Below are 26,705 nucleotides of genomic sequence, written 5' to 3' on the forward strand. Positions count from 1 at the left end.
ATAACTTAATACATAATACAAAAAACTCTAGGGGTATATGCAATTCCGGGCGAATTGCGGCACTTTTTCGCCCGTTTTTAAATTCGACACAATTCGACCGTCGAATTCCGGCAGGTGGGTTCCGGAATTCGACATATTCAATAAAAAACGAATTCGACAGTCCCGCTGTCGAAAAACGGCCGTTTTGACGGATTTTTATTAGATTTTTAAAAATGTTTAAAAAACGGTAAAAAACCCGAAAAAAAATTGCGTGGGGTCCCCCCTCCTAAGCATAACCAGCCTCGGGCTCTTTGAGCCGGTCCTGGTTGCCAAAATACGGGGGGAAAAATGACAGGGGATCCCCCGTATTTTAACAACCAGCACCGGGCTCTGCGCCTGGTCCTGGTGCAAAAAATACGGGGGGACAAAAAGAGTAGGGGGATCCTGTCACAGAAAGGTCCCTTCAGCCAATCAGGAAGCGCCACTTCGTGGCACTCTCCTGATTGGCTGTATACGCGTCGGAGCCGTCAGAAGCGCATCGCACAGCCCCCTCCATTATCTTCAATGGTGGGAACTTTGCGGTCAGCGGTGAGGTCACCCGCTGTCAGCGGCTGACCGCGGGTAACCCCACCGCTGACCGCAAAGTTCCCACCATTGAAAGTAATGGAGGGAGCTGTGCGATGCGCTGTCTGCCAGCTCAGACGCGCAAAGCCAATCAGGAGAGTGTCACGAAGTGGCGCTTCCTGATTGGCTGAAGGGACCTTTCTGTGACAGGAGTCACGGGGGGTCTCTGCATTCGGGGAAAGGGGTCCCATGTGTAAACATGGGACCCCTTTCAATCCGTCTGGTTCGGGTAAATGCGTTTTTTTGTTTTGCCAAGTACGTGGATTACAATAAAAGAACCGGACACTGGATCAGGTGAGTATAATTTTATTTTCAGGTAACCCGGACGTCGACATGGGAGACGTGGCCAGAGTCGGCGTGTCAACATAGGTAAGTATGTGTGTCGGCATGTATGTAATAAAGTTATACTTTCATGGTGTCTGTGTCCTGTTTTTATTTGGGTATTTTTTTTGCAGTAGAACTACAGGTACCAGCGGGCCCGTTTCCCCCCGCATGCTGGTTATTTGTGGTTCTCCAAGTACCGGCTTGCGGTGAAGGCTTGCTGGGACTTGTAGTTCTTCTGCAAAAAACAATATTCTTGTAAAGCATTTACATATTGCATGTACTTTATTTTAATTTAACATACCATCAGCACACTCTAACAAGGTATATACATATACACACACACACGTGTGTCTTCATACACTATTGCGGCAGTCGGCACAAGAATCCCTACTTGGTGGGCCAGGTCCTATGTGATTTATCTTGCGCTGAGTGACTTTTTTGTGTCTTAATCGTACTGTGATGCGACAAAACCACTTCACGAGACTACACTGTTTCATTTGATATGCAATACTTGAATATATGTGAGTCTGAGTCTGTATATGGAATGCTACGGTACAGCTGCTGCAGCTTTTATTCACGCCAAGTTCTGTTGTTCATTATATACACATTCAGTCTCAGTCGCATACATATATACAAGTGTTGCCTATCAAATGAATTAGTACAATCTCGTGAAGCAGTTTTGTCGCATTGCACTGCCATTAAGACGCACATTTAAGCAAAAAAGGTATGACACTGCTTGGCGCACACATCTAGACACACAAATATTACTTGTAGCACTTATATGAAATAGTACTTGTTGGAGCCTCTATTAGGTTATAAACAAGTCATGGGGACATTGAGACTGACTACATGTAACACGTACATTCTAAATACATCCTGTCACCACAGGTGAAGGCAGCTATTTTGTGGGCTAAACTATGCCATAAGAATGTCCCATACCATCTAACTAGGAAACAGCACCTCATGAATATAGGTTAGACCTCAAGACTATTTGGCAGTGCCACATCACATGTTCCTAGCAAGTTGATAGGCTATGAGTGGATTCAGCCCACAAAATAGATGTCACCAATGGACCTTACTTACACAGTGCACTGAAACAAAACCAGTGGTGTCACAGGGGTCGGTGACACAGTGTGCCAATGCACACGCATCCAAAGAGGTGTGGCTTTGTGCGAATGGGATGTGGTTTCACAGCACACCACCATTGTCATCACTCCGGTGGCATGCCTAGCATTGCTGGAGATGCTGGGCTGTTCCCAGAGACTCTGCCTGCACTGCCAGCTCCTCCTCGGTGACAGAAGCTTGGCCCTGCATAATAATATCACAGTGGAGAACCTGGTCCCCTGTCACTTAGGAGGAGCTGACATCTTGGTGTCATGCCTTGGAAGGGTAACACCCAGGTGCAGTACGTACCCCCCTAGTGATGCCTCTGAGTGGAATTGAAGCCCAAATCACAGAGTTTGGACCAATGCATCCGAAAGGCCTACTCAACATAGTCCAAACAGCACATCTGTTTTCCAGTCCTAGGGAACACCTTTATAAACTAGATGTTCATCTTGGTTTGTGGGAAGGTGGAGATAGCGATGGACCGGGTGATATATAATAGACCTGGCATTGTAGTGGTCACACGTGAGAGTGCTAAAAGAGGACATGGCCACAGCTCGCAGGGTGTGGCCTCGCAGCACACACGCTTATCACTGTATACCAGGTGGCCGAGCAGAGCACCGGAAGGCGGAACTGCTCAGCCAGCCCATGTCTACATGTGCAGGGCTGAGCACTGGCAGGCTTCACTACTTGACCAGCCCATCTCTCAGTGTTACCAGATGGGCCAATCAGGCCATCATCCCTTCTGCCATTTGCTAGAAGTGCCAGATGGCCAGTCTGGCCCTGCATGGAGACATTTGAAGAGGGCACTGTGCAAAAGTCTAACCAATACTTCAATATTCAACCGGTATAGGAGGTCATTCCGAGTTGATCACACGATAGCAGTTTTTTGCAGCCGTGCGATCAGATAGTCGCCGCCTATGGGGGAGTGTATTTTAGCATAGGAAGTGTGCGATCGCTTGTGCAGGGGAGCTGTGCAAAAAGTTTTTGTGCAGTTTCTGAGTAGCTCTGAACTTACTCAGCCTCTGCGATCACTTCAGCCCGTCAGGTCCCGGAATTGATGTCAGACAACTGCCCTGCAAACGCCTGGACACGCCTGCGTTTTCTACGGCACTCCCAGAAAATGGTCAGTTGCCACCCAGAAACGCCTTCTTGCTGTCAATCACCTTGCAATCGCCGCTGCAATCGCTTTCTTCATAAGGCCCCGTCGCTGCCCGGCATTTCCCGTCGCCGGACAGCAACGCGCCTGCACTTTGAGGTAGCGGCGCATGCGCAGTTCAGACCCGATCGCACCGCTGCAAAAAACTGCAGCATGCGATCGGGTCGGAATGACCCCCATAGTGCTAGCTCTTAGATATTTGTTTTGATTCATCTACTAAAATACTGCTTAGCTTCATTTATAGGCAAAGTCAATGGTTACAAAACGCAGTCCTCAAGGCACCTCAACGGTCCAGATTTTAGGGTTATCCCTGCTTGTGCACAGATGGTATAATCAAACTGACTGTTGTACTAATTAAGTCACCTGTGCCTAAGCATGGATATCCTTAAAACCTGGACTGTTGCAGTGCCTTGAGGACCACATTTGGGAAACACTGGCTAAGTTAATCATGAGAGTGATGGGGAATTGGGTCTAATTACATGTGGTAGCTTTGTGTGTTTGAAACGTTTCATTTATAAATGAATCTTGGAGGCTAGCAGCTGCATAGTTTACTTTAAGAGTAAAGATATGGAGATCCTTGAAGATCTATAAAGTTTACACATTGTACTGCTGACCATAGATCTAGATTGTATTTGCTCTTTTGAGAGAGCAAAAACAAAAAAACTGATTTATCACTAGTTGCAATTGGGTCAATTAAAATAAGAATTTACTTACCGATAATTCTATTTCTCATAGTCCGTAGTGGATGCTGGGGACTCCGAAAGGACCATGGGGAATAGCGGCTCCGCAGGAGACTGGGCACAAAAGTAAAAGCTTTAAGACTACCTGGTGTGCACTGGCCCCTCCCCCTATGACCTCCTCCAAGCCTCAGTTAGGATACTGTGCCCGGACGAGCGTACACAATAAGGAAGGATTTTGAATCCCGGGTAAGACTCATACCAGCCACACCAATCACACCGTACAACTTGTGATCTGAACCCAGTTAACAGCATGATAACAGAGGAGCCTCTGAAAAGATGGCTCACAACAATAATAACCCGATTTTTTGTAACAATAACTATGTACAAGTATTGCAGACAATCCGCACTTGGGATGGGCGCCCAGCATCCACTACGGACTATGAGAAATAGAATTATCGGTAAGTAAATTCTTATTTTCTCTGACGTCCTAGTGGATGCTGGGGACTCCGAAAGGACCATGGGGATTATACCAAAGCTCCCAAACGGGCGGGAGAGTGCGGATGACTCTGCAGCACCGAATGAGAGAACTCCAGGTCCTCCTCAGCCAGGGTATCAAATTTGTAGAATTTAGCAAACGTGTTTGCCCCTGACCAAGTAGCTGCTCGGCAAAGTTGTAAAGCCGAGACCCCTCGGGCAGCCGCCCAAGATGAGCCCACTTTCCGTGTGGAATGGGCTTTTACAGATTTTGGCTGTGGCAGGCCTGCCACAGAATGTGCAAGCTGAATTGTACTACAAATCCAACGAGCAATAGTCTGCTTAGAAGCAGGAGCACCCAGCTTGTTGGGTGCATACAGGATAAACAGCGAGTCAGATTTTCTGACTCCAGCCGTCCTGGAAACATATATTTTCAGGGCCCTGACTACGTCCAGCAACTTGGAATCCTCCAAGTCCCTAGTAGCCGCAGGCACCACAATCGGCTGGTTTAAGTGAAATGCTGAAACCACCTTAGAGAGAAATTGAGGACGAGTCCTCAATTCTGCCCTGTCCGTATGAAAAATTAGGTAAGGGCTTTTATAGGATAAAGCCGCCAATTCTGAGACACGCCTGGCTGAGGCCAGGGCTAACAGCATTACCACTTTCCATGTGAGATATTTTAAGTCCACAGTGGTGAGTGGTTCAAACCAATGTGATTTTAGGAACCCCAAAACTACATTGAGATCCCAAGGTGCCACTGGAGGCACAAAAGGAGGCTGTATATGCAGTACCCCCTTGACAAACGTCTGAACTTCAGGAACTGAAGCTAGTTCTTTTTGGAAGAATATTGACAGGGCCGAAATTTGAACCTTAATGGACCCTAATTTTAGGCCCATAGACAGTCCTGTTTGCAGGAAATGCAGGAAACGACCCAGTTGAAATTCCTCTGTAGGGGCCTTCCTGGCCTCACACCACGCAACATATTTACGCCAAATACGGTGATAATGTTGCACAGTTACATCCTTCCTGGCTTTGATCAGGGTAGGGATGACTTCATATGGAATGCCTTTTTCCTTCAGGGGTCGGCGTTCAACCGCCATGCCGTCAAACGCAGCCGCGGTAAGTCTTGGAACAGACATGGTCCCTGCTGGAGCAGGTCCTTTCTTAGAGGTAGAGGCCACGGGTCTTCCGTGAGCATCTCTTGAAGTTCCGGGTACCAAGTCCTTCTTGGCCAATCCGGAGCCACGAGTATAGTCCTTACTCCTCTCCTTCTTATGATTCTCAGTACCTTGGGTATGAGAGGCAGAGGAGGGAACACATACACTGACTGGTACACCCACGGTGTTACCAGAGCGTCCACAGCTATTGCCTGAGGGTCCCTTGACCTGGCGCAATATCTGTCCAGTTTTTTGTTGAGGCGGGACGCCATCATGTCCACCTTTGGTTTTTCCCAACGGTTCACAATCATGTGGAAGACTTCTGGGTGAAGTCCCCACTCCCCCGGGTGGAGATCGTGTCTGCTGAGGAAGTCTGCTTCCCAGTTGTCCACTCCCGGAATGAACACTGCTGACAGTGCTATCACATGATTTTCCGCCCAGCGAAGAATCCTTGCAACTTCCGTCATTGCCCTCCTGCTTCTTGTGCCGCCCTGTCTGTTTACGTGGGCGACTGCCGTGATGTTGTCCGACTGGATCAGCACCGGCTGACCCTGAAGCAGAGGCCTTGCCTGACTTAGGGCATTGTAAATGGCCCTTAGTTCCAGGATATTTATGTGAAGTGACGTTTCCATGCTTGACCACAAGCCCTGGAAATTTCTTCCCTGTGTGACTGCTCCCCAGCCTCTCAGGCTGGCATCCGTGGTCACCAGGACCCAGTCCTGAATGCCGAATCTGCGGCCCTCTAGAAGATGAGCACTCTGCAACCACCACAGGAGAGACACCCTTGTCCTTGGAGACAGGATTATCCGCTGATGCATTTGAAGATGCGATCCGGACCATTTGTCCAGCAGATCCCACTGAAAAGTTCTTGCGTGGAATCTGCCGAATGGAATCGCTTCGTAAGAAGCCACCATTTTTCCCAGGACCCTTGTGCATTGATGCACTGACACTTGGCCTGGTTTTAGGAGGTTCCTGACTAGGTCGGATAACTCCCTGGCTTTCTCCTCCGGGAGAAACACCTTTTTCTGTACTGTGTCCAGAATCATCCCTAGGAACAGCAGACGTGTCGTCGGAATCAGCTGCGATTTTGGAATATTTAGAATCCATCCGTGCTGTCGTAGTACTACTTGAGATAATGCTACTCCGACCTCTAACTGTTCTCTGGACCTTGCCCTTATCAGGAGATCGTCCAAGTAAGGGATAATTAAGACGCCTTTTCTTCGAAGAAGAATCATCATTTCGGCCATTACCTTGGTAAAGACCCGGGGTGCCGTGGACAATCCAAACGGCAGCGTCTGAAACTGATAGTGACAGTTCTGTACCACAAACCTGAGGTACCCTTGGTGAGAAGGGTAAATTGGGACATGGAGGTAAGCATCCTTGATGTCCAGAGACACCATATAGTCCCCTTCTTCCAGGTTCGCTATCACTGCTCTGAGTGATTCCATCTTGAATTTGAACCTTTGTATGTAAGTGTTCAAGGATTTCAGATTTAAAATAGGTCTCACCGAGCCGTCCGGCTTCGGTACCACAAACAGCGTGGAATAATACCCCTTTCCCTGTTGTAGGAGGGGTACCTTGATTATCACCTGCTGGGAATACAGCTTGTGAATGGCTTCCAATACCGCCTCCCTGTCGGGGGGAGACGTTGGTAAAGCAGACTTCAGGAACCGGCGAGGGGGAGACGTCTCGAATTCCAATTTGTACCCCTGAGATACTACCTGCAGGGTCCAGGGGTCCACTTGCGAGTGAGCCCACTGCGCGCTGAAATTCTTGAGACGGGCCCCCACCGTGCCTGAGTCCGCTTGTAAGGCCCCAGCGTCATGCTGAGGACTTGGCAGAAGCGGGGGAGGGCTTCTGTTCCTGGGAAGAGGCTGTCTGCTGCAGTCTTTTTCCCCTTCCTCTGCCCCAGGGCAGATACGAGTGGCCTTTTGCCCGCTTGCCCTTATGGGGACGAAAGGACTGAGCCTGAAAAGACGGTGTCTTTTTCTGCTGAGAGGTGACCTGGGGTAAAAAAGTGGATTTCCCAGCCGTTGCCGTGGCCACCAGGTCCGATAGACCGACCCCAAATAACTCCTCCCCTTTATACGGCAATACTTCCATATGCCGTTTGGAATCCGCATCACCTGACCACTGTCGCGTCCATAACCCTCTTCTGGCAGAAATGGACAGCGCACTTACTCTTGATGTCAGAGTGCAAATATCCCTCTGTGCATCTCTCATATATAGAAATGCATCCTTTAAATGCTCTATAGTCAATAATATATTGTCCCTGTCCAGGGTATCAATATTTTCAGTCAGGGAATCCGACCAAGCCACTCCAGCACTGCACATCCAGGCTGAGGCGATTGCTGGTCGCAGTATAATACCAGTATGTGTGTATATACTTTTTAGGATATTTTCCAGCTTCCTATCAGCTGGTTCCTTGAGGGCGGCCGTATCAGGAGACGGTAACGCCACTCGTTTTGATAAGCGTGTGAGCGCCTTATCTACCCTAGGGGGTGTTTCCCAACGCGCCCTAACCTCTGGCGGGAAAGGGTATAATGCCAATAATTTTTTTAGAAATTAGCAGTTTTTTATCGGGGGAAACCCACGCTTCATCACACACCTCATTTAATTCATCTGATTCAGGAAAAACTACGGGTAGTTTTTTCACACCCCACATAATACCCTTTTTTGTGGTACTTGTAGTATCAGAAATGTTCAAAACCTCCTTCATTGCCGTGATCATGTAACGTGTGGCCCTACTGGAAAATACGTTTGTTTCCTCACCGTCGACACTGGAGTCAGTGTCCGTGTCTGGGTCTGTGTCGACCACCTGAGGTAACGGGCGCTTTAGAGCCCCTGACGGTGTTTGAGATGCCTGTACAGGTATTAACTGATTTGCCGGCTGTCTCATGTCGTCAACAGTCTTTTGTAAAGTGCTGACACTATCACGTAATTCCTTCCATAAGACCATCCAGTCAGCTGTCGACTCCCTAGGGGGTGACATCACTAATACAGGCAATTGCTCCGCCTTCATATCATTTTCCTCCTCATACATGTCGACACAACGTACAGACACACAGCACACACACAGGGAATGCTCTGATAGAGGACAGGACCCCACTAGCCCTTTGGGGAGACAGAGGGAGAGTTTGCCAGCACACACCAGAGCGCTATATATATACAGGGATAAAATTATATGTGTTTTTCCCTTATATAGCTGCTGTATAGATTTATCTGCCAAATTAGTGCCCCCCCTCTCTTGTTTTACCCTGTTTCTGTAGTGCAGGGGAGAGTCAGGGAGCTTCCCTTCAACGGAGCTGTGAGGAAAAATGGCGCCAGTGTGCTGAGGAGATAGGCTCCGCCCCCTTCTCGGCGGCCGTTCTCCCGCTTTTTTATGGAAAAACAGGCATGAGTTAAATGCATCCATATAGCCCAGGAGCTATATGTGATGCATTTTTTGCCCCCTAAGGTGTTTATATTGCGTCTCAGGGCGCCCCCACCCAGCGCCCTGCACCCTCAGTGACCGGAGTGTGAAGTGTGCTGAGAGCAATGGCGCACAGCTGCGGTGCTGTGCGCTACCTTATTGAAGACAGGACGTCTTCTGCCGCCGATTTTTCCGGACCTCTTCTGGCTCTGTAAGGGGGACGGCGGCGCGGCTCTGGGACCCATCCATGGCTGGTCCTGTGATCGTCCCTCTGGAGCTAATGTCCAGTAGCCTAAGAAGCCCAATCCACTCTGCACGCAGGTGAGTTCGCTTCTTCTCCCCTTAGTCCCTCGATGCAGTGAGCCTGTTGCCAGCAGGTCTCACTGAAAATAAAAAACCTAAAACTAAACTTTTTTCTAAGCAGCTCAGGAGAGCCACCTAGACTGCACCCTTCTCGTTCGGGCACAAAAATCTAACTGAGGCTTGGAGGAGGGTCATAGGGGGAGGGGCCAGTGCACACCAGGTAGTCTTAAAGCTTTTACTTTTGTGCCCAGTCTCCTGCGGAGCCGCTATTCCCCATGGTCCTTTCGGAGTCCCCAGCATCCACTAGGACGTCAGAGAAATATATTTTAGTACAGGGTAACATATGTTGTTATGGTAGACTTACCGTCGATAACTCTATTTCTCCTAAGTCACATTATCCACAGGATATACATTAGGATATGAGGTAGCATCAGCGGATTGGCACCAATCGATCAAAGCTTTTGGCCTCCCAGAATGCAACGGGCCAGTCTCCTATATCCCCGCCTCCTGGCTCAGGCAATTCAGTTATTTTCCAAAGCTCAAGGCAGGAGCATCATAGAGAGCCCTAATCAGGCGAGAATAACACATACACTTCCACACAAGAGGTTAGTAAGTGTAAGGATCCTCAAATCAGGTGTGTCAGGGTGGCATCCCTGTGGATACTGTGGACTTAAGAGAAATAGAGTTATTGATGGTAAGTCTACCATAACTATATATATTTCTCCTGCAGGGTCCACAGTAGTATCCACAGGATACATTGGGATGTCCCAAAGCAAATTTAGTGGAGTCCCGCTCCTGATTGGTCAGGAGAATCCTTCGCCCGAATGCAGCGTCCTGACAGGCAAAGGTATCAAAGGTATAATTTCTAATGAATGTGTTAATGGAAGACCATGTGGCTGCCTTACACATCTGTTCAGCTGAGGTACCACGTTGTGCTGCCCGTGAAGGACCGACCTTACGAGTAGAATGAGCAGATACATTAGCCGGAACAGGGAGATCAGCTCGAGAAAATGCTTCTGAAATAGTCATCCAGAGCCATCTCGCCAGTGTCTGCTTGTAAGCAGGCCATCCCCTCAAGTGAAATCCGTAGAGAACAAAGAGAGTGTCTGTCTTTCTGATGGCACTGGTACAATCCATGTAGATCCTTAAAGCAGACTATGCGCCTAATTCAGAGTTGATCGCAGCAGCAAATTTGTTAGCAGTTTGGCAAAACCATGTGCACTGCAGGGGGGCCAGATATAACATGTGCAGAGAGAGTTAGATTTGGCATAGGCTACATGAAAGTCCCATCTCACTGACAGAGCATCGATGAAGATCGCTTTGGGATCCCTTGACCTTGACCCGCATGCGGGAACTTTGTTGTTTTGATGAGAAGCCGTGAGGTCTATCTCTGGCAGCCCCCACTTGTTTACCAGAATCTGGAAAACCTCTGGGTGTAAAGTCCATTCGTTTGCATGAATGGCGTGTGGACTGAGAAAATCTGCTTCCCAGTTTAGGACTCCCGGAACAAACACTGCGGACAAGGCCGGATGATGAAGTTCTGCCAACCTTAACGTGCGGCTTACCTGCTTCGTTGCCTTCTGGCTGCAAATCTCTCCCTGATGATTGAGGTATGCTACTGCCGTCGGATTGTCCGAGCTAATCAGAACTGGTTTTCCTTGAAGTATGTCCTTTGCCTGAGTAAGTGCCATATATATGTCCCAAAGTTCCAATATAGTTATTGGCAGGCAACTTTCTTCCTTGATCCACTGCCCCTGGAAGCAGCACTTTTCTGACACAGCTCCCCAGCCCTGAAGACTGGCATCCATTGTCAAAACCTCCCACTCCGAGATCCAAAAGGGTCGCGCTTTGTCTAGATGGGATGTCTGCAGCCACCAGGCTAACGACGTCAGTACTTCCTGAGGAAGGACCATAGTGTTTTTATAGTCTGATGTAGTCCATACCATCTGGAAAGAATCAGACGTTGAAGGGCCCTCAAGTGGAATTGAGCATATTCCACCATGTCGAATGTTGACACCATAGATCCCATCACTCGCATTGCTGCATGAATGGATACTCTTCGACAGTGTAGTAGCTCCTGAATCCTTGTCTGTATAGTGGATATTTTGTTCAGAGGTAGAAAAACTCTCTGAAGCCTGGAATCCAATACAGCCCCCAGGTGCATCAAGTATTGTGATGGAACCAGGGATGACTTCGCCCAATTTATGAGCCAGGCGTGACTTTGTAAACAGACTATTGTCAGTTGCAGGTGGCACTGGAGAGTTTCCTGGGATTGAGCCAGGATTAACAGGTCGTCCAGGTATGGGAAAATTCTTATACCCTGACGACAAAGATAATCAGAGTAAAAGACAGAGATAAGCCACCATCACCACCATAATTTTGGTAAACACTCTTGGAGTTGTAGCCAGTCCAAATAGTAGGGTCTGAAACTGAAAATGTTGCTGGAGGATAGCAAACCTGAGTTAGCACTGATGGGACGGTGCTATAGGTAGATGCAGGTAAGCATCCTGGATATCTAGGGATACCATAAAATCCCCCGGTTCCATGGCCAAGATAATGGAACGTAAAGTCTCCATATGAAACCGAGGCACCCAAATGTACTTGTTCAGAGCTTAGAGAATGGGCCGGTATTACCCATTCGGTTTCTGTACTAGAAACAAGTTGCAATAGAAACCTTGTCACTGCTGTTCAGGAGGGACCGGTACTATCACTCCCAATTGTAGCAACTTCTGAACTGCCTCTGTAAAGCCCTGGCCTTCGTTTCCACTGAAGACGGACTGGTACAAAAAAATCTTTGCGGAGGATGTTTCTTGAAGGCAAACGCAAAACAGTGAGATACCACTTCTTGCACCCAGGCATCTGTGGTGGACTGCTGCCAGGTCTGTGCAAATAGAAGAAGTCAGCCTCCCACCCTGGGGTACCCCAGGTGGAGGCCCGTGCCATCAAGCTGATGGCGTATCTTCTGGTTTGAAAGCAGGCCCTCCTCTAAGCACAGAATGGTTTTCATAGCATTAATTAGCTCAGGTATATCTACAGAACTGGGACCTTCATTCTCATCTGTATGTAAAATCAGAATGTGAGGAATCAGACTCCGAAATGTCCCCTTCCGAAACAAGTGTAGACTATGAATATGTGACGATGTTTCATGTCTGTGTGATTTAATTAGCACAGGCCTTTTGTTGAAAGGCTGCAGCTTCCTGAACTGGATGTGTCATAACCCAGGGGGAATGCTGCACATAAAGGTTAATAGGGTAACCTACACTTGGTACTGGAGCTGGTACAATTCGGTCTGCTATATTAGATAATGTTTGTACAAATAATGCCCATGGAGGTTCTGCCTGAACCTGAGCCTGCCTTGGCATATTAAGGAGGCTTTGATGGAAGCTAAAACAATTTGCACATAACCCATTTTGAACCAGATCTTGAGAGGTTAAGCCTGTTTTGCATTACAAACATGGTCAATGTGGGTACAGCTGTGGAGAGTGTATCCTCCACACCCTTGCCTCTCTTAGCCTAGCTACACACTAAACAATTATCTGGCAGATAATCTGCCAGATCTAGCTGGTTGGAATGAAAATTTGGTAATGGAATGAGAGCAAATGACAAGGGTGGTCTTCAGTATGCCGGCTGTCGGGATCCTGGCGCACAGTATACCGGCGCCGGAATCCCGACAGCCGGCATACCGACACTTATACTCCCTCGTGGGGGTCCACGACCCCCCTGGAGGGAGAATAAAATAGCGTGGCGAGCGCAGCGAGCCTGCAAGGGGCTCATTTGCGTTCGCCACATTGTCGGTAAGCCGGCGGTCGGGCTCCCGGCGCCGGTATGCTGGTCGCCGGGAGCCCGACCGCCGGCATACCATACCACACCACACCCAATCACAATCTACCATTTGCTCCCAAATACTGGAAAACTAACAAAACCTGTCGTTTATACAAATTGGTTAAACACCAACTTGGATGAACGACTGTTTGTCAATTTTGCAGTTTTTGGGAGCAAATGGTCGATTGCCATTTGCGCTCATCCATTACCAAATTTCATTTCAACAAGCTAAATCTGGCAGATTATCTGGCAGATAATTGTATAGTGTGTACCTATGCTTAGACATGATGAACAAATCACACACCTGACTGGTGTTAACTACACAATTTGTGACCGTATTCACTTTAAGTTTGCTAAAGTGATATACAATCCAATCCCTCCCTGCCCTGCACCAGCATCGAGGATCAGATATATGAGAAAGTAGAACTGGCAGAAACAAAGCATAAATCAGCAGCCACACTAGCAATCAGTCACATTGTTATACATTAGTATACATTAGCAATATGAGCACATATTCAACTGCAGATACATTTCAGGTATGTAGGAAAAACATAGTACTGCATTATCTTACATATTCAGTGATATAGCGAAAGAAACAGCAGTAGACACTTACAAGACGCATATGCATCAGGCACTTATACAACTACTCGTACCCCAGTGGTAGGTAGAGACTCAGTGCTGTATCACCTGCTTTAGGAGCGCGGTAAACAGACGCAGCAGTGACACAGCCGCTTATGTTGCGACTGGGTCACTTAGATATCTAGCGTCTCAGACGGAAGCGGGAAATCAGTTTATGGCAGGAAACTCAGAGGAAACTGGTCATGAACCGGGTAGAGGGGCGACCAGGGGAGCATCTTACTCCCTACTGCAGACATCAACCCCAGGGATCGCGGCCTCACAATAATCCCTGGAGCCTATGATCCCTGAGGCCTAGCGCTGGTGCACCCAAGGTGGCAGCTGCGTCAGCGACTGTTCGGTAGTCTCCTCACCAAAACAGTGCGGTTATGTCTCGCGTCTTAACCGATAAGCGGAACTTACCTTCTCCCCGTGCTCCTGCTCCGGCCACAGCCTGATAACGTCAGCTGGACTTGCTAGTACATCCTCACTGACCCCCGCCGAAACAGCACTGTACACGTGGGTAAGCATGGTCACGACCCAGCCGAGAGTTGTTGGAACGACTATTCCTCAGGTGCGTATAAGACGCTTTTTAGAAAAATCGCTCAAAAAGAATAAGGCTATAAAAATAAAATAAAAGGCTTTTGGCTGCAAAAAAACAGCAGCCCCATGACCGTGATCCGGCTCCTGCCGCACCATAAAAAAAAATAGGATTTTAATACCTACCGGTAAATCCTTTTCTCTTAGTTCGTAGAGGATGCTGGGGACTCCAAAAGGACCATGGGGTATAGACGGGATCCGCAGGAGACATGGGCACACTATAAGACTTTGAATGGGTGTGAACTGGCTCCTCCCTCTATGCCCCTCCTCCAGACTCCAGTTAGAGAACTGTGCCCAGGGAGACGGATATTTCGAGGAAAGAATTTATTGTTTAAACATGGTGAGTGTCATACCAGCTCACACCTCGAACATGCCGCTGAACGTGGCATTCAATAGAACACCAGCCGACGGCATGAAAAAATATACAGCAATAAGCTGACCGAAAATGTAACACAACCTGTGTGTAAATACAACCAATAAAAGCATACCGCATGCCATGGCATGAATAACGTCGGCAACAGACTGACTGAAAAGAAACACCACATGAGTGTAACCATAACCAATAACTGCAGATACAGTACGCACTGGGACGGGCGCCCAGCATCCTCTACGGACTAAGAGAAAAGGATTTACCTGTAGGTATTAAAATCCTATTTTCTCATACGTCCTAGAGGATGCTGGGGACTCCAAAAGGACCATGGGGTTTATACCAAAGCTCCAGACCGGGCGGGAGAGTGCGGACGACTCTGCAGCACCGATTGACCAAACATGAGGTCCTCATCAGCCAGGGTATAAAACTTGTAGAACTTAGCAAAAGTGTTTGAACCCGACCAAGTAGCTGCTCGGCAAAGTTGAACCGCCGACACTCCTCGGGCATCCGCCCAAGAAGAGCCCACCTTCCTGGTAGAATGGGCCTTCACCGACTTCAAAAACGGCAATCCAGCCGTAGAATGAGCATGCCGAATCGTATCACAGATCCAGCGTGCAACAGTCTGCTTAGAAGCAGAAGCCCCAATTTTGTTGGGAGCATACAGGATAAACAGAGGCTCTGTTTCCCCAATCTGAGCCGTTCTGGCGACATAAATATTCATAGCTCTGACCACATCGAGAGACTTCGAATCAGCCAAGCCTTCAGTAGCCACAGGCACCACAATAGGTTGGTTCATGTGAAACGCAGAAACCACTTTTGGCAAAAATTGTTGCCGAGTTCTCAATTCCGCTCTATCCACATGGAAAATCAAATAGGGGTTCTTGTGAGACAAAGCCGCTAATTCCGACACCCGCCTTGCGGACGCCAAGGCCAATAGCATGACCACTTTCCAAGTGAGAAATTTTGAACTCAACCTTTCGTAAAGGTTCCAACCAGTGTGACATAAGAAACTGCAACACCACGTTAAGGTCCCATGGTGCCACTAGGGGCACAAATGGAGGTTGGATGTGCAGCACTCCTTTCACGAAAGTCTGAACTTCTGGAAGGGCGCCCAATTCTTTTTGAAAGAAAATTGATAAGGCCGAAATCTGCACTTTAATGGAGCCTAACTTTAGGCCTGCATCCACACCTGCTTGCAAAAAAAATGGAGAAAACGACCCAGCTGAAATTCTTCTGTAGGAGCCTTCTTGGATTTACACCAAGACACATACTTCCTCCAAATACGGTGGTAAAGCTTCGCCGTTACTCCTTTCATAGCCTGAAGCACTGTGGGAATGACTTCACCGGAAATACCCTTTCGGGCTAGGATATGGTGTTCAACCGCCCTGCCGTCAAACGCAGCCGCGGTAAGTCTTGATACACGCCCGGTCCTTGCTGTAACAGGTCCTCTGGTAGAGGAAGAGGCCAGGGATCTTCTATGAGTAAGTCTTAAAGATCTGGATACCAAGCCCACCTTGGCTAGACCGGAACAATGAGGATCGCCTGAACCTTTGTTCTTCTTATGTTTATCACCTTCGGAAAGAGTGAAAGTGGAGGGAACACATAGACCGACTGAAAAACCCACGGTGTCACGAGGGCGTCCACTGCTATTGCTTGAGTGTCCCTTGACAATATCCCTGAAGTTTCTTGTTGAGGCAAGACGCCATCATGTCTAATTGAGGAATTCCCCAAAGACTTGTCTTAATTCAAGAATGTTTATTGCAGACAAGCTACCCGGCTTGACCTTTTCCCCTGGAAATTCTTCGCCTGGAAAGACTGCTCCCCAGCCTTGAAGACTTGTATCCATGGACACCAGGATCTAATCCTGGATCCCGTACCTTCGTCCCCCTAGGAGGTGCAAACTGTGAGGCCACCACAGAAGAGATATCCTGGATCTGGAAAATAGGATTATTTTCCGGTGCATGTGCAGGTGAGACCCGGATCACATTTCCAACTAATCCCACTCTGGCATTTGACCTGCTCACCGAATGGCCTCGTAGGCCGCAACCATCTTCTTCATCAACGGAACGTACTGATGGGTTTACACTGTTGTAAATCTGATCCGACTCTGGATCCTCAGATCTCTTTCCACAGGAAAAAACAAACTCTCAACAGTTCAGTATCTAATCTTATTCTCAACTCCGACATCTGCGTCGTCGGAATCAACCGCGATTCTCTGTGTTGAAGACTGTCAGAGAGAAACAACGATTTGTACCACTTGTTTCCAGACCTCGCCGTAGTCAGGAGAGCGTCCCAGTACAGAATAATAATAATAATAATAATGGCTCTTCCTATTGAAAGAAAACCATCATACTGTCATCACCCAGGTAAGCTTAATGCGGATGAAACCGCATTAAAACCTTCTTTCTTCTTTTAGAGGTTGGAGATCCCTGCCCTGAGAGATTCCATCTTGTAGTTCAACTTCTTAAGTAGAAATGTTTTTGGGGTTGTTCTGACCGAGCTGTCCGGGCTTAGAAGCACGAAAAAGCTTGACAAACAGCTTTTTTTGTGTGTGTGTCAGGGACAGCAGGACAATGTCCTGATACTGACCCAACTCTTGTATGGCGTCGCATACTACCTCCCCGTCCAGAGGAGAATCGTAAGTTCTATTTGAAAAATCAGTGAGGGGAATCAACTGGAAATTCCAGTATGTCCCCCTTTGGACTCTATTCTTAACTCACTGGTCCAAGTCCATTCCAGGACTGACTGAAGAGTATTAGACGAGTTCCCACCTGTGTGGGCTCCAGCAAGACAGACCCAGCGACATGCGGTGGATGTGGTAGAAACAGAGAACGATATCTGCTTCTGCGAACTTGAAAAGTCTGCAGACCTCTTACCTTTTCACCTTCCTCTACCTGCAAAGAAGGGGAAAAAAACGTCATGACTGCATCCTACAAAAAATGCGTCACCAACCGTTGTGAGGGACATAGGTCAAGAAGGCAGACTTACCAGTGGTATCTGCCGAGATCAACTTTACAAAGCCATCCCCAAACCAGGTTACCCCTTCCTAGGGAAGATACTCCAGTATTCCTCGGAGGCAGCCTCAGCATGCCCTTGGTGAATCCACAACGCCCTCCTAGTCGAGAGGGCCATGGAAGTGGCCCGCGAACCCAAGAGGTCCATACCTCCTGTAGTCGCACTGCAGCATGCTGCAATGTTCTAGATAAGACCCAACTTAAGGAATATCCCCTCTCTCTCTCTCTCTAGGGTAATTATATCGGATGCCAAGGTAACCGACCATATCTGAATACAAGCACTCCCCCATGTGTATGTAATGCAAATATCATCAAAGCATATAATTAAAATATCACTTAGCTTCCTGTATACGATCCTTTGTGACAGGGCCCCGTGCAGACCAGGGGTAGACTCTCACTTTATTCTATCCACGGCGGGAAAAGAATAAACACTCGGACTCCTCGTGAGGATTTGAGACCATCTCGTCAGGCTGACCTAGAGCTTTATCAACAGAGCGACCAGCACATGAGAAGGAATAACTTTACTTCAGCATTCATTATAAAACATATGAATATACATATTTAAATACACATATATCTATATATACATCATATATATATATATATATATATATATATATATATATATATATATACATACACACACACAGTATATATATATTGTCAGGAACAGCAGGGTCCCTAGTGACATTAATGTGTTCTGAATGTGTATGAACATGTACTGAATGCCAATGTTGTGGATCTAACCAGGAAACATTATGGTCGACATAAGACATAGTATTCGTCGACAACAGGGAGTAGTAAACGGGCAAAATAACATTCTTGCGACCCCGAGGGGTCTGAGGGAAATATATACATAATTTTAATATCACGTCTGTGCTCGAGTTACCGCTCAATGCAACCGTACCATAAATATATATATATATAAATATATATATATATATATATATATATATATATATATATATATATATATATATATATATATATATACACATACACACATATACACATATACACATATACACACACACACACACACACACACACACACACACACAGACACACAGGTATAGGCTTTTACATTATCATGTTAATTTACACCCAGTTATAACAGTTGGTGCCAACAGGGTCATCCACATACGACTGTGTCTCCCATACAGTGTTTACTTTGGAAAAGCTTACATTTACTGACATTTCATCTCCTGAATCAAGTACCATCAGGAGTCGGCAATGAAGACAGAGGGATTCCCATAGCTGTTTGTGGCAGAGCACTCACACGTGTACTAAAACATTCACCGACATCGCTTATAATGGGTCGATTCCAGTATCTGACAGGGAAAACACAGAAACTTTTAACAACTCATTAACCACACGCTCATTTATATATATAGTGCTTCATTTATGAACCTGTAGTGCACTAAACAACTGTGCCCCCCCCTTGTTTTACACTGTTAGTTGTTCAACAGTGTTTTTGGCGGGGCCAGCGTCTCTGTGAGGAGAAAATGGCGCTGTATAGAGTTGTGAGGGCTAAGCCACACCCCCTTCTCGGCGCGCTTCAGTCCCGCTATTTTTTCAACTTTTTATACTGGCGGGGGTCAGCATACAGTGCATATGCACTGTATACCTCTTTGCCAGGCATGTATATGAGGTATTATTGCTGCCCAGGGCGCACCCCCCCCTGCGCCCTGCACCCTTGTAGTGCCGCTTGTGTGTGGGAGCAATGGCGCGCTGCGCGGTACCTCCGAGACCCTGAAGTCTTCTGCAGTCACTGAAGTCTTCTGTTCTTCTAATACTCACCCAGCTTCTTTCTTCTGGCTCTGTGAGGGGGGTGACGGCGCGGCTCCGGGAACGAGCAGCTAGGCGAACCAAGTGATCAGACCCTCTGGAGCTAATGGTGTCCAGTAGTCTAAGAAGCAGAGCCCTTGAACTCAGAAGAAGTAGGTCCTGCTTCTCTCCCCTTACTCCCACGATGCAGGGAGCCTGTAGCCAGCAGGTCTCCCTGAAAATACAGATGTAGCCAACTTTATCTTGACTGTTTCTCCGCCGAGACGGGCGTTTAGCCACGCTAAGGCGATAGCTGAGTTTAATCACAGGCAGGCGCGTTGAGACGATCTAGATACTCATCATGCATTACACATCTCCACCACTGTGTGGCTAATGCTCCACTAATCCAGTACTTTCGATCGTACAGTATAGCGGCGGATTGATCTACAGCTCTGGCAATACTGTAGGCGTAACGGGAGGCGGTGGAAAAAGTATGGAGTACAGTACTGTATGTGTATGGAGACGCAACTACAGTAATTGTGTAAAAGGAAGAATGTACAGTACAATGTATAAACACCGTGCTTTTAAAATATATGAGCGTCTGAGTTCGCTAATGCATAATGGGAATGGAGGACTAGCAGAAGGCGGAGGAAAACACCGTGCTTTACAAATGCGAGCGTCCGAGTCCTCTAAGGCATAAACCAACAGCAATGGGGCGAGGGCCGGGCGCTGTTTGCAGTACTTTCACACATGAAATTAGAAATCTCTCATGAGGCGTCGTGGGTTAGGGGTGAAGGCTCCCACCTCCCTCACTGGGGGTCCAGGGTTCGAGACATGATGTGCTTTCTTTCTTTTTTTTTTTTTTTTCTGTAATAATGCACTGTATTATTTTATTTACATTGTAAGACAGTCAATGGAAGGATGCACACAGGTTTCACATAAATCAAAGTACATCTGCAGGAGCGATTCTTTACGCTAAATGCACCCAAACAGCGTGAATGAAATGAGTGTATTCTGGCGCTACCAACTAAGCAAAACAGTACTGTAGATCTTCAGCGTTTGTGCATTGCACAGGACCTGAATTTCCTCCCTGTGCAGGCCCCCAGGGGGGAAGGGCGATGGGGGTAGGGGGGAGACGATGGAAAATACTGTGCCTTTGAAATGCAATTACATGAGCGTCCGAGTACACTACGGCATACTGTAAACCAACACCAATGGGAAGGAAGTGCCAACCTTATTTTTAATGTGTTCCCGTGACATTCACTTTAACATTTTTTTTTTTCTCTCCAATACAGTACATCCAATGGAAGGATGCACACAGGTTTCACATAAATCAAAGTACATCTGCAGGAGCGATTCTTTACGCTAAATGCAACCTACAGTACGGTACTGTAAGTGAGCAAAATAGTACTACAGTGGGCGTTTGTGTATTGCACATGACCTGCATTCCCTCCCTGTCTACTGCATGATCTGTGCAGGCTCCCATGGGGGAAGGGCAACAGGCTAGCAGGAGGCGGAGGAAAACACCGTGCTTTACAAATGCGAGCGTCCGAGTCCTCTAAGGCATAAACCAACAGCAATGGGGCGAGGGCCGGGCGCTGTTTGCAGTACTTTCACACATGAAATTAGAAATCTCTCATGAGGCGTCGTGGGTTAGGGGTGAAGGCTCCCACCTCCCTCACTGGGGGTCCAGGGTTCGAGACATGATGTGCTTTCTTTCTTTTCTTTTTTTTTTTCTGTAATAATGCACTGTATTATTTTATTTACATTGTAAGACAGTCAATGGAAGGATGCACACAGGTTTCACATAAATCAAAGTACATCTGCAGGAGCGATTCTTTACGCTAAATGCACCCAAACAGCGTGAATGAAATGAGTGTATTCTGGCGCTACCAACTAAGCAAAACAGTACTGTAGATCTTCAGCGTTTGTGCATTGCACAGGACCTGAATTTCCTCCCTGTGCAGGCCCCCAGGGGGGAAGGGCGATGGGGGTAGGGGGGAGACGATGGAAAATACTGTGCCTTTGAAATGCAATTACATGAGCGTCCGAGTACACTACGGCATACTGTAAACCAACACCAATGGGAAGGAAGTGCCAACCTTATTTTTAATGTGTTCCCGTGACATTCACTTTAACATTTTTTTTTTTCTCTCCAATACAGTACATCCAATGGAAGGATGCACACAGGTTTCACATAAATCAAAGTACATCTGCAGGAGCGATTCTTTACGCTAAATGCAACCTACAGTACGGTACTGTAAGTGAGCAAAATAGTACTACAGTGGGCGTTTGTGTATTGCACATGACCTGCATTCCCTCCCTGTCTACTGCATGATCTGTGCAGGCTCCCATGGGGGAAGGGCAACAGGCTAGCAGGAGGCGGAGGAAAACACCGTGCTTTACAAATGCGAGCGTCCGAGTCCTCTAAGGCATAAACACACACCACATTCATCTTTATTTACATTAGACCACAGGTTCTCAAACTCAGTCCTCAGGACCCCACACAGTGCAGGTTTTGCAGGTCTCACAGAATCACAAGTGAAAAAATTAGCTCCACCTACTGTATGGACCTTCTAAAATGTGTCAGTTAGTAATGAATACATCTGTGCACTTGCTGGTTTACCTGCAAAACATGCACTGTGTGGGGTCCTGAGGACCAAGTTTGAGAACCACTGCATTAGACCATGCAGTAGTGCCCTTTCCTTATGTTACACCAGAAAATATTGTAGTACACCTTATACACATACAGTACAGTAATGCCACACATTAGTAATGCATTTCATATTTAAATTTTCTGATTTAATTTCATAGAGCCGCAGTCACTCACAGAATATAGGCATGTACTGTAGCATCTCATTTTATTCTGCAGAAGCTGATTATTCCCGTTTGGCTAGTTTGCCGCCTCTGTACAGTATATCACAATAGAAAAAAGTTATAGTGTCAGTGAAAAAAGCACCTCATGACAGATACTGTACACAAGCTCATGTCTAAATACTGTATACTGTAAGCAGTGACATTAAGGGGTACAGTACTGTATATGCAATTGCAGTCGAATTCCGGAAGCAATACGGAAAAAATGGACACGGGATCCCCCATCTTTTTAGAACCAGCACCGGGCTCTGCGCCTGGTCCTGGTGCAAAAAATAAGGGGGACAAAAAAAGCGTAGGGGTTCCCCATATTTTTTGAATCAGCACTGGGCTCCACTAGCTGGACAGATAATGCACAGCCGGGGGAGACTTTTATACCGGTCCCTGCGGCCATGGAATTAAATACCCAACTAGTCACACCTGGCCGGAGTACCCTGGAGGAGTGGGGGCCCCTTAAATCAAGGGGACCCCCCTCCAGCCACTCGATTATCTCTATCACCCCTGTGTATTGTAGCTAGGGGATTGTGACGCTCCTTCAGCATTGCCCCGTAGCCTGCAAAATCTGTGCTGTTATTTGCTCCATAGCTGAGTGCCTCCTAGGAGCTACTGTAGGAGTCACAGGCGGTAGCCATTTCAATTGAGTCTGCCCTGCTATAGAATTGTACAGGTATGTGTACATTACCGTACGGTGCATAGAACCTTTACAGTAGAAACTCTCCTGCAGCTTTGGCCTGCTTTACTGTATGTACTGTAAAACTTGTGTTTTGTCAGTTTGCTATGCGACCGAGCCCGGTGTAACGTACAGTACTGTAATGTGCATAGACCTCGCTTACAGTATCTCTGTGTATTTTGGCTAGGGGATTGTGACGCTCCTTCAGCATCGCCCCGTAGCCTGCACAGCTTATGCCATTTCTCATTCCATACCCAACTGCTGCCTGCCACGAGGTGGGGGTTCAGGAGGTGGGGGTTCATGGGTAGTGGTCGTTTTGACAGTGTGCTATGCGATTGAGTCCGGTGTACCGTAATACTGTATGCAATCCTACAGTAGCTTATCCCTCCCCTGTGTATTTTGGCTAGGGGATTGTGACGCTCCTTCAGCATTGCCCCATAACCTGCACAAGGGTTCAGGGGCGGCGGCCATTTTGCCAGTGTGCTACAGTATGTCATCGAGTCCGGTGTACCATAATATGCATACTGTGTATTTTAGCTAGGGGATTGTGACGCTCCTTCAGCATTGCCCCATAGTCTGTACAATCTGGACTATTACTTGCTCCGTAGCCTAGGGCCTCTGTGGGGCAAGGAGTCATAGGTGGTAGCCATTTCTATTCAGTCTGCCCAGCTACAGAATTGTATGTGTACTGTGTACGGAGCATAGTACCTTAACCTGCATAGAACCTGCACATTATGGTACACCGGACTCGATCGCATAGAACCGCTCATGCAGCTACTGTATGCCCTGGTTTACAGTATGTGAATAAAAAAAATAATAAAGTGTCTGAAAAAAACTACAGTAACATGCATTCGTACTTAAGGAATCGAACCCTGGACTCTGAGTATAGGAAGCGAAACACTTCACCACTTCGCCGCAGACAAATGTATAAATCCGTTGGTTTTGATTATGCTGTAATGGCTACGGGATTAGGACGATAACATACTGTAGAAAATTCCTAATCTTGAGAGGCAATAGTGAACTTGTAACACACATCCATTTGCGACAGTGTACACTACTGGTTTTACAGTACTGTGTTTTGTCTGCGGGACTTGGACGCTCACATACAGTATTCATAAAGTATTGTAGATGGATCATATACTGTATGCTGTACTACTGTATTTGCGTCGGTGTCGTACTGTATATACAGTACTGTATTAAATAATGCAGCGTAATGAGTACAGTATTTGCTGTATGCAGCGTAATGAGACGCCTTAGTAAAGTAGTCCTTATTATGTATGTCAGTATTGTATTTTACGGGAGACCACACGCATGCGCAGTGGTGATTGTAAAAAGCGACATCTGGTGGCTGATCGCAGGTATTACACGTAAAGGTAACGCCAAACGTCAAATGTCTGTCTCCGTGCGATTAGATAGCCTCTCTGTGGCTAGGCGCGCCTCGCTACGCCACAGTACGCTGCGTATGGTCGAACGGGACAACCGCCGCGGCCACTCAAGATAAAGGTGGCTACATCTGTAGCAAACCTAACATAAAGTCTTTTAAGAGAAACTCAGGAGAGCTCTCCTAGTGTGTGTCCAGTCTCTCTGGGCACAGAGTCTAACTGGAGTCTGGAGGAGGGGCAGAGAGGGAGGAGCCAGTTCACACCCATTCAAAGTCTTATAGAGTCCCCATGTCTCCTGCGGATCCCGTCTATACCCCATGGTCCTTTTGGAGTACCCAGCATCCTCTAGGACGTATGAGAAATTTAATTGCCTGATCCAGGAGGCGTTGATATAGGAGACTAGCCCGTTGCATTCTGGGAGGCCGAAAGTTTTGATCAATTGGTACCAATCCACATGACGCTACCTCATATCCCAATGTATATCCTGTGGATACTACTGTGTACCCTGAGGGAGAAAAAGAAGTTAGAGGGGAGGGTTGTGTAATCCACAACAGTTAAGGGCCCCATACACTACAACGATATGTCTGAGGCTGAAGTCGGAGGCGATTTCCCTTGAACTCTCCCGGGAAGGGAGTGGTTCCATACGATTCCATACAATTTGGTACATTTGCATGCGATATATCGTATGCGATCCAGCAATGCCTGCGGGAACCAACATATCACGAGTGCAGCACTAACGATCTAGGGGAGCTTATCCGTCCCTCACAGGAACGCGCATCAGATCGGAAACACATCCAAAATGCCCGATTTCACCCGATATAGCGGCCTGAATGCCCGAAATTGGATGAAATCGGGAATTATCGTTCTAGTGTATGTGGCCCTTAACATTTCCTTAAGCAGTGACATCTGACTTAACTGACCTAGTGCACTAGGCCAGTAGCACTTGTATATAAATTTATATTTAGTTGCTTCCATGTTTGTCCACATAAAACAAAACAAAAAAAGGTATTGAAATGTCAAAGAAAATTACCTTTTTTAAGTCCCAGAATAAAGAATCTCTTTCCAGACCAACTTCTTCCTCGAGGTCCTTTTCATGTTCTGTAGAAGTAGGTTGCAATAATTATCAATGGGATTCTCTTATGAAGTGATAAGAAATATGTGATCTCACTGAAGACAATGTATGATGTCACTGTGGGGCGTGGCCAGGACTAGAAAGATCCATAAATAGGACTGGACTAATTAAATTAATACAAATTTACAGTAATTCAATTTAGTAATTCAAATTTATATACACTGACTGTTTTCTCATTTTGCTATACTACAACATGGGGCGAGAATGGATTAACTCAAGAGATTAAATAGGTAAACGTATGTCTCTAGAGAGAGCCTAATTAACCATTAGGTTGACTAGGCTGCAGCCTAGGGTACCGGGACTTGGTGGGGGAGCCACACAGGAGACAGCTAGGGAATCATAATAAAACTTATTTCACTCAATGCTGGCAGGAGGAGCAAAGCATTTTTTACTTATCCATGCGTCTCAGGGGGCATATGTAAATAAAGACAGAGTTTGCCGGAGATGCGGGATGCCGGTCGATCTTGGTCAAAGTGGCAATCATTAACAAAGAAAAACCATGCCTTGTAAATGACTGCCGCTTTAAAAAAAAATGTCCAAGATTGGCCAGCATCCCGCACCTCTGACAAACTCGGACCCTATTACATTTGCCCCCATGTGTGGAGGGAAAAGTTCTTCATGTGACTGTCAGATGGCTGTGCTGATGTGACTATGTAACTTACTAAAACCTTTACTTCATGTACATTGGACTACGTCACCATTTGGGTAGCCTGGAGAGCATCATTAGATGCCACTGTCAAACACATCAGTTGTGTTACCTTCGTACTGGCACATGTACAGCATGAAAGGAGATTTCCCAAGCACGCACGAAAGTGCTCTGGGTTTAGCAGCATTACAGGGGGAGAACCCTTAATCAGACTCTGCATCTAGACACTGAAATTTTACCTTATTCTTCTTGCCAAAATTGCTCACACTCGATCAGGTTGGATGATATTTGGATTGAGATCTGAGCTTAGACTAGACCACTACAGGACATTAGCCTTTTTGGTGTTAAGCCCCTCCAGTGATGTATACTTTGGGTCATTGTCAAAGTGGAAGCTAAATCTTCTCCATAATCCAAGCAGCATGTAGCAGGTTTTCCTGCAGGCTTCCTCTGTACATTGCTCGGTCTATTTTCCCTTATAATTTGAAAAGCTTTCCAGTTCATGCCACAGAGAAGCAGCCTCATAACATGATGATGCTGCCACCACCAGGTGTCACTGTAGGGATGGTGTTATCACTGTGATGTGCAATGTTCGGTATGCCC

At 47.0% G+C, this 26,705-nt stretch overlaps 1 protein-coding gene across 10 annotated transcripts in view; it reads right to left on the reverse strand.

Annotated features, from left to right (window-relative positions):
• Window positions 1-26,705, reverse strand: part of HHAT (hedgehog acyltransferase) — a 1,065,929-nt gene that overhangs the window by 915,483 nt on the left and 123,741 nt on the right. For all 10 annotated transcript variants that reach the window (XM_063918275.1, XM_063918278.1, XM_063918281.1 and 7 more), the window contains one exon: window positions 25,358-25,425. In XM_063918275.1, coding sequence (XP_063774345.1) covers window positions 25,358-25,425 — 68 coding nt within the window. The remainder of the gene's footprint in view (window positions 1-25,357; window positions 25,426-26,705) is intronic.

This window comes from Pseudophryne corroboree, chromosome 4 (assembly GCF_028390025.1).
Source record: "Pseudophryne corroboree isolate aPseCor3 chromosome 4, aPseCor3.hap2, whole genome shotgun sequence".
Taxonomy (NCBI): Eukaryota; Metazoa; Chordata; class Amphibia; order Anura; family Myobatrachidae; genus Pseudophryne; species Pseudophryne corroboree.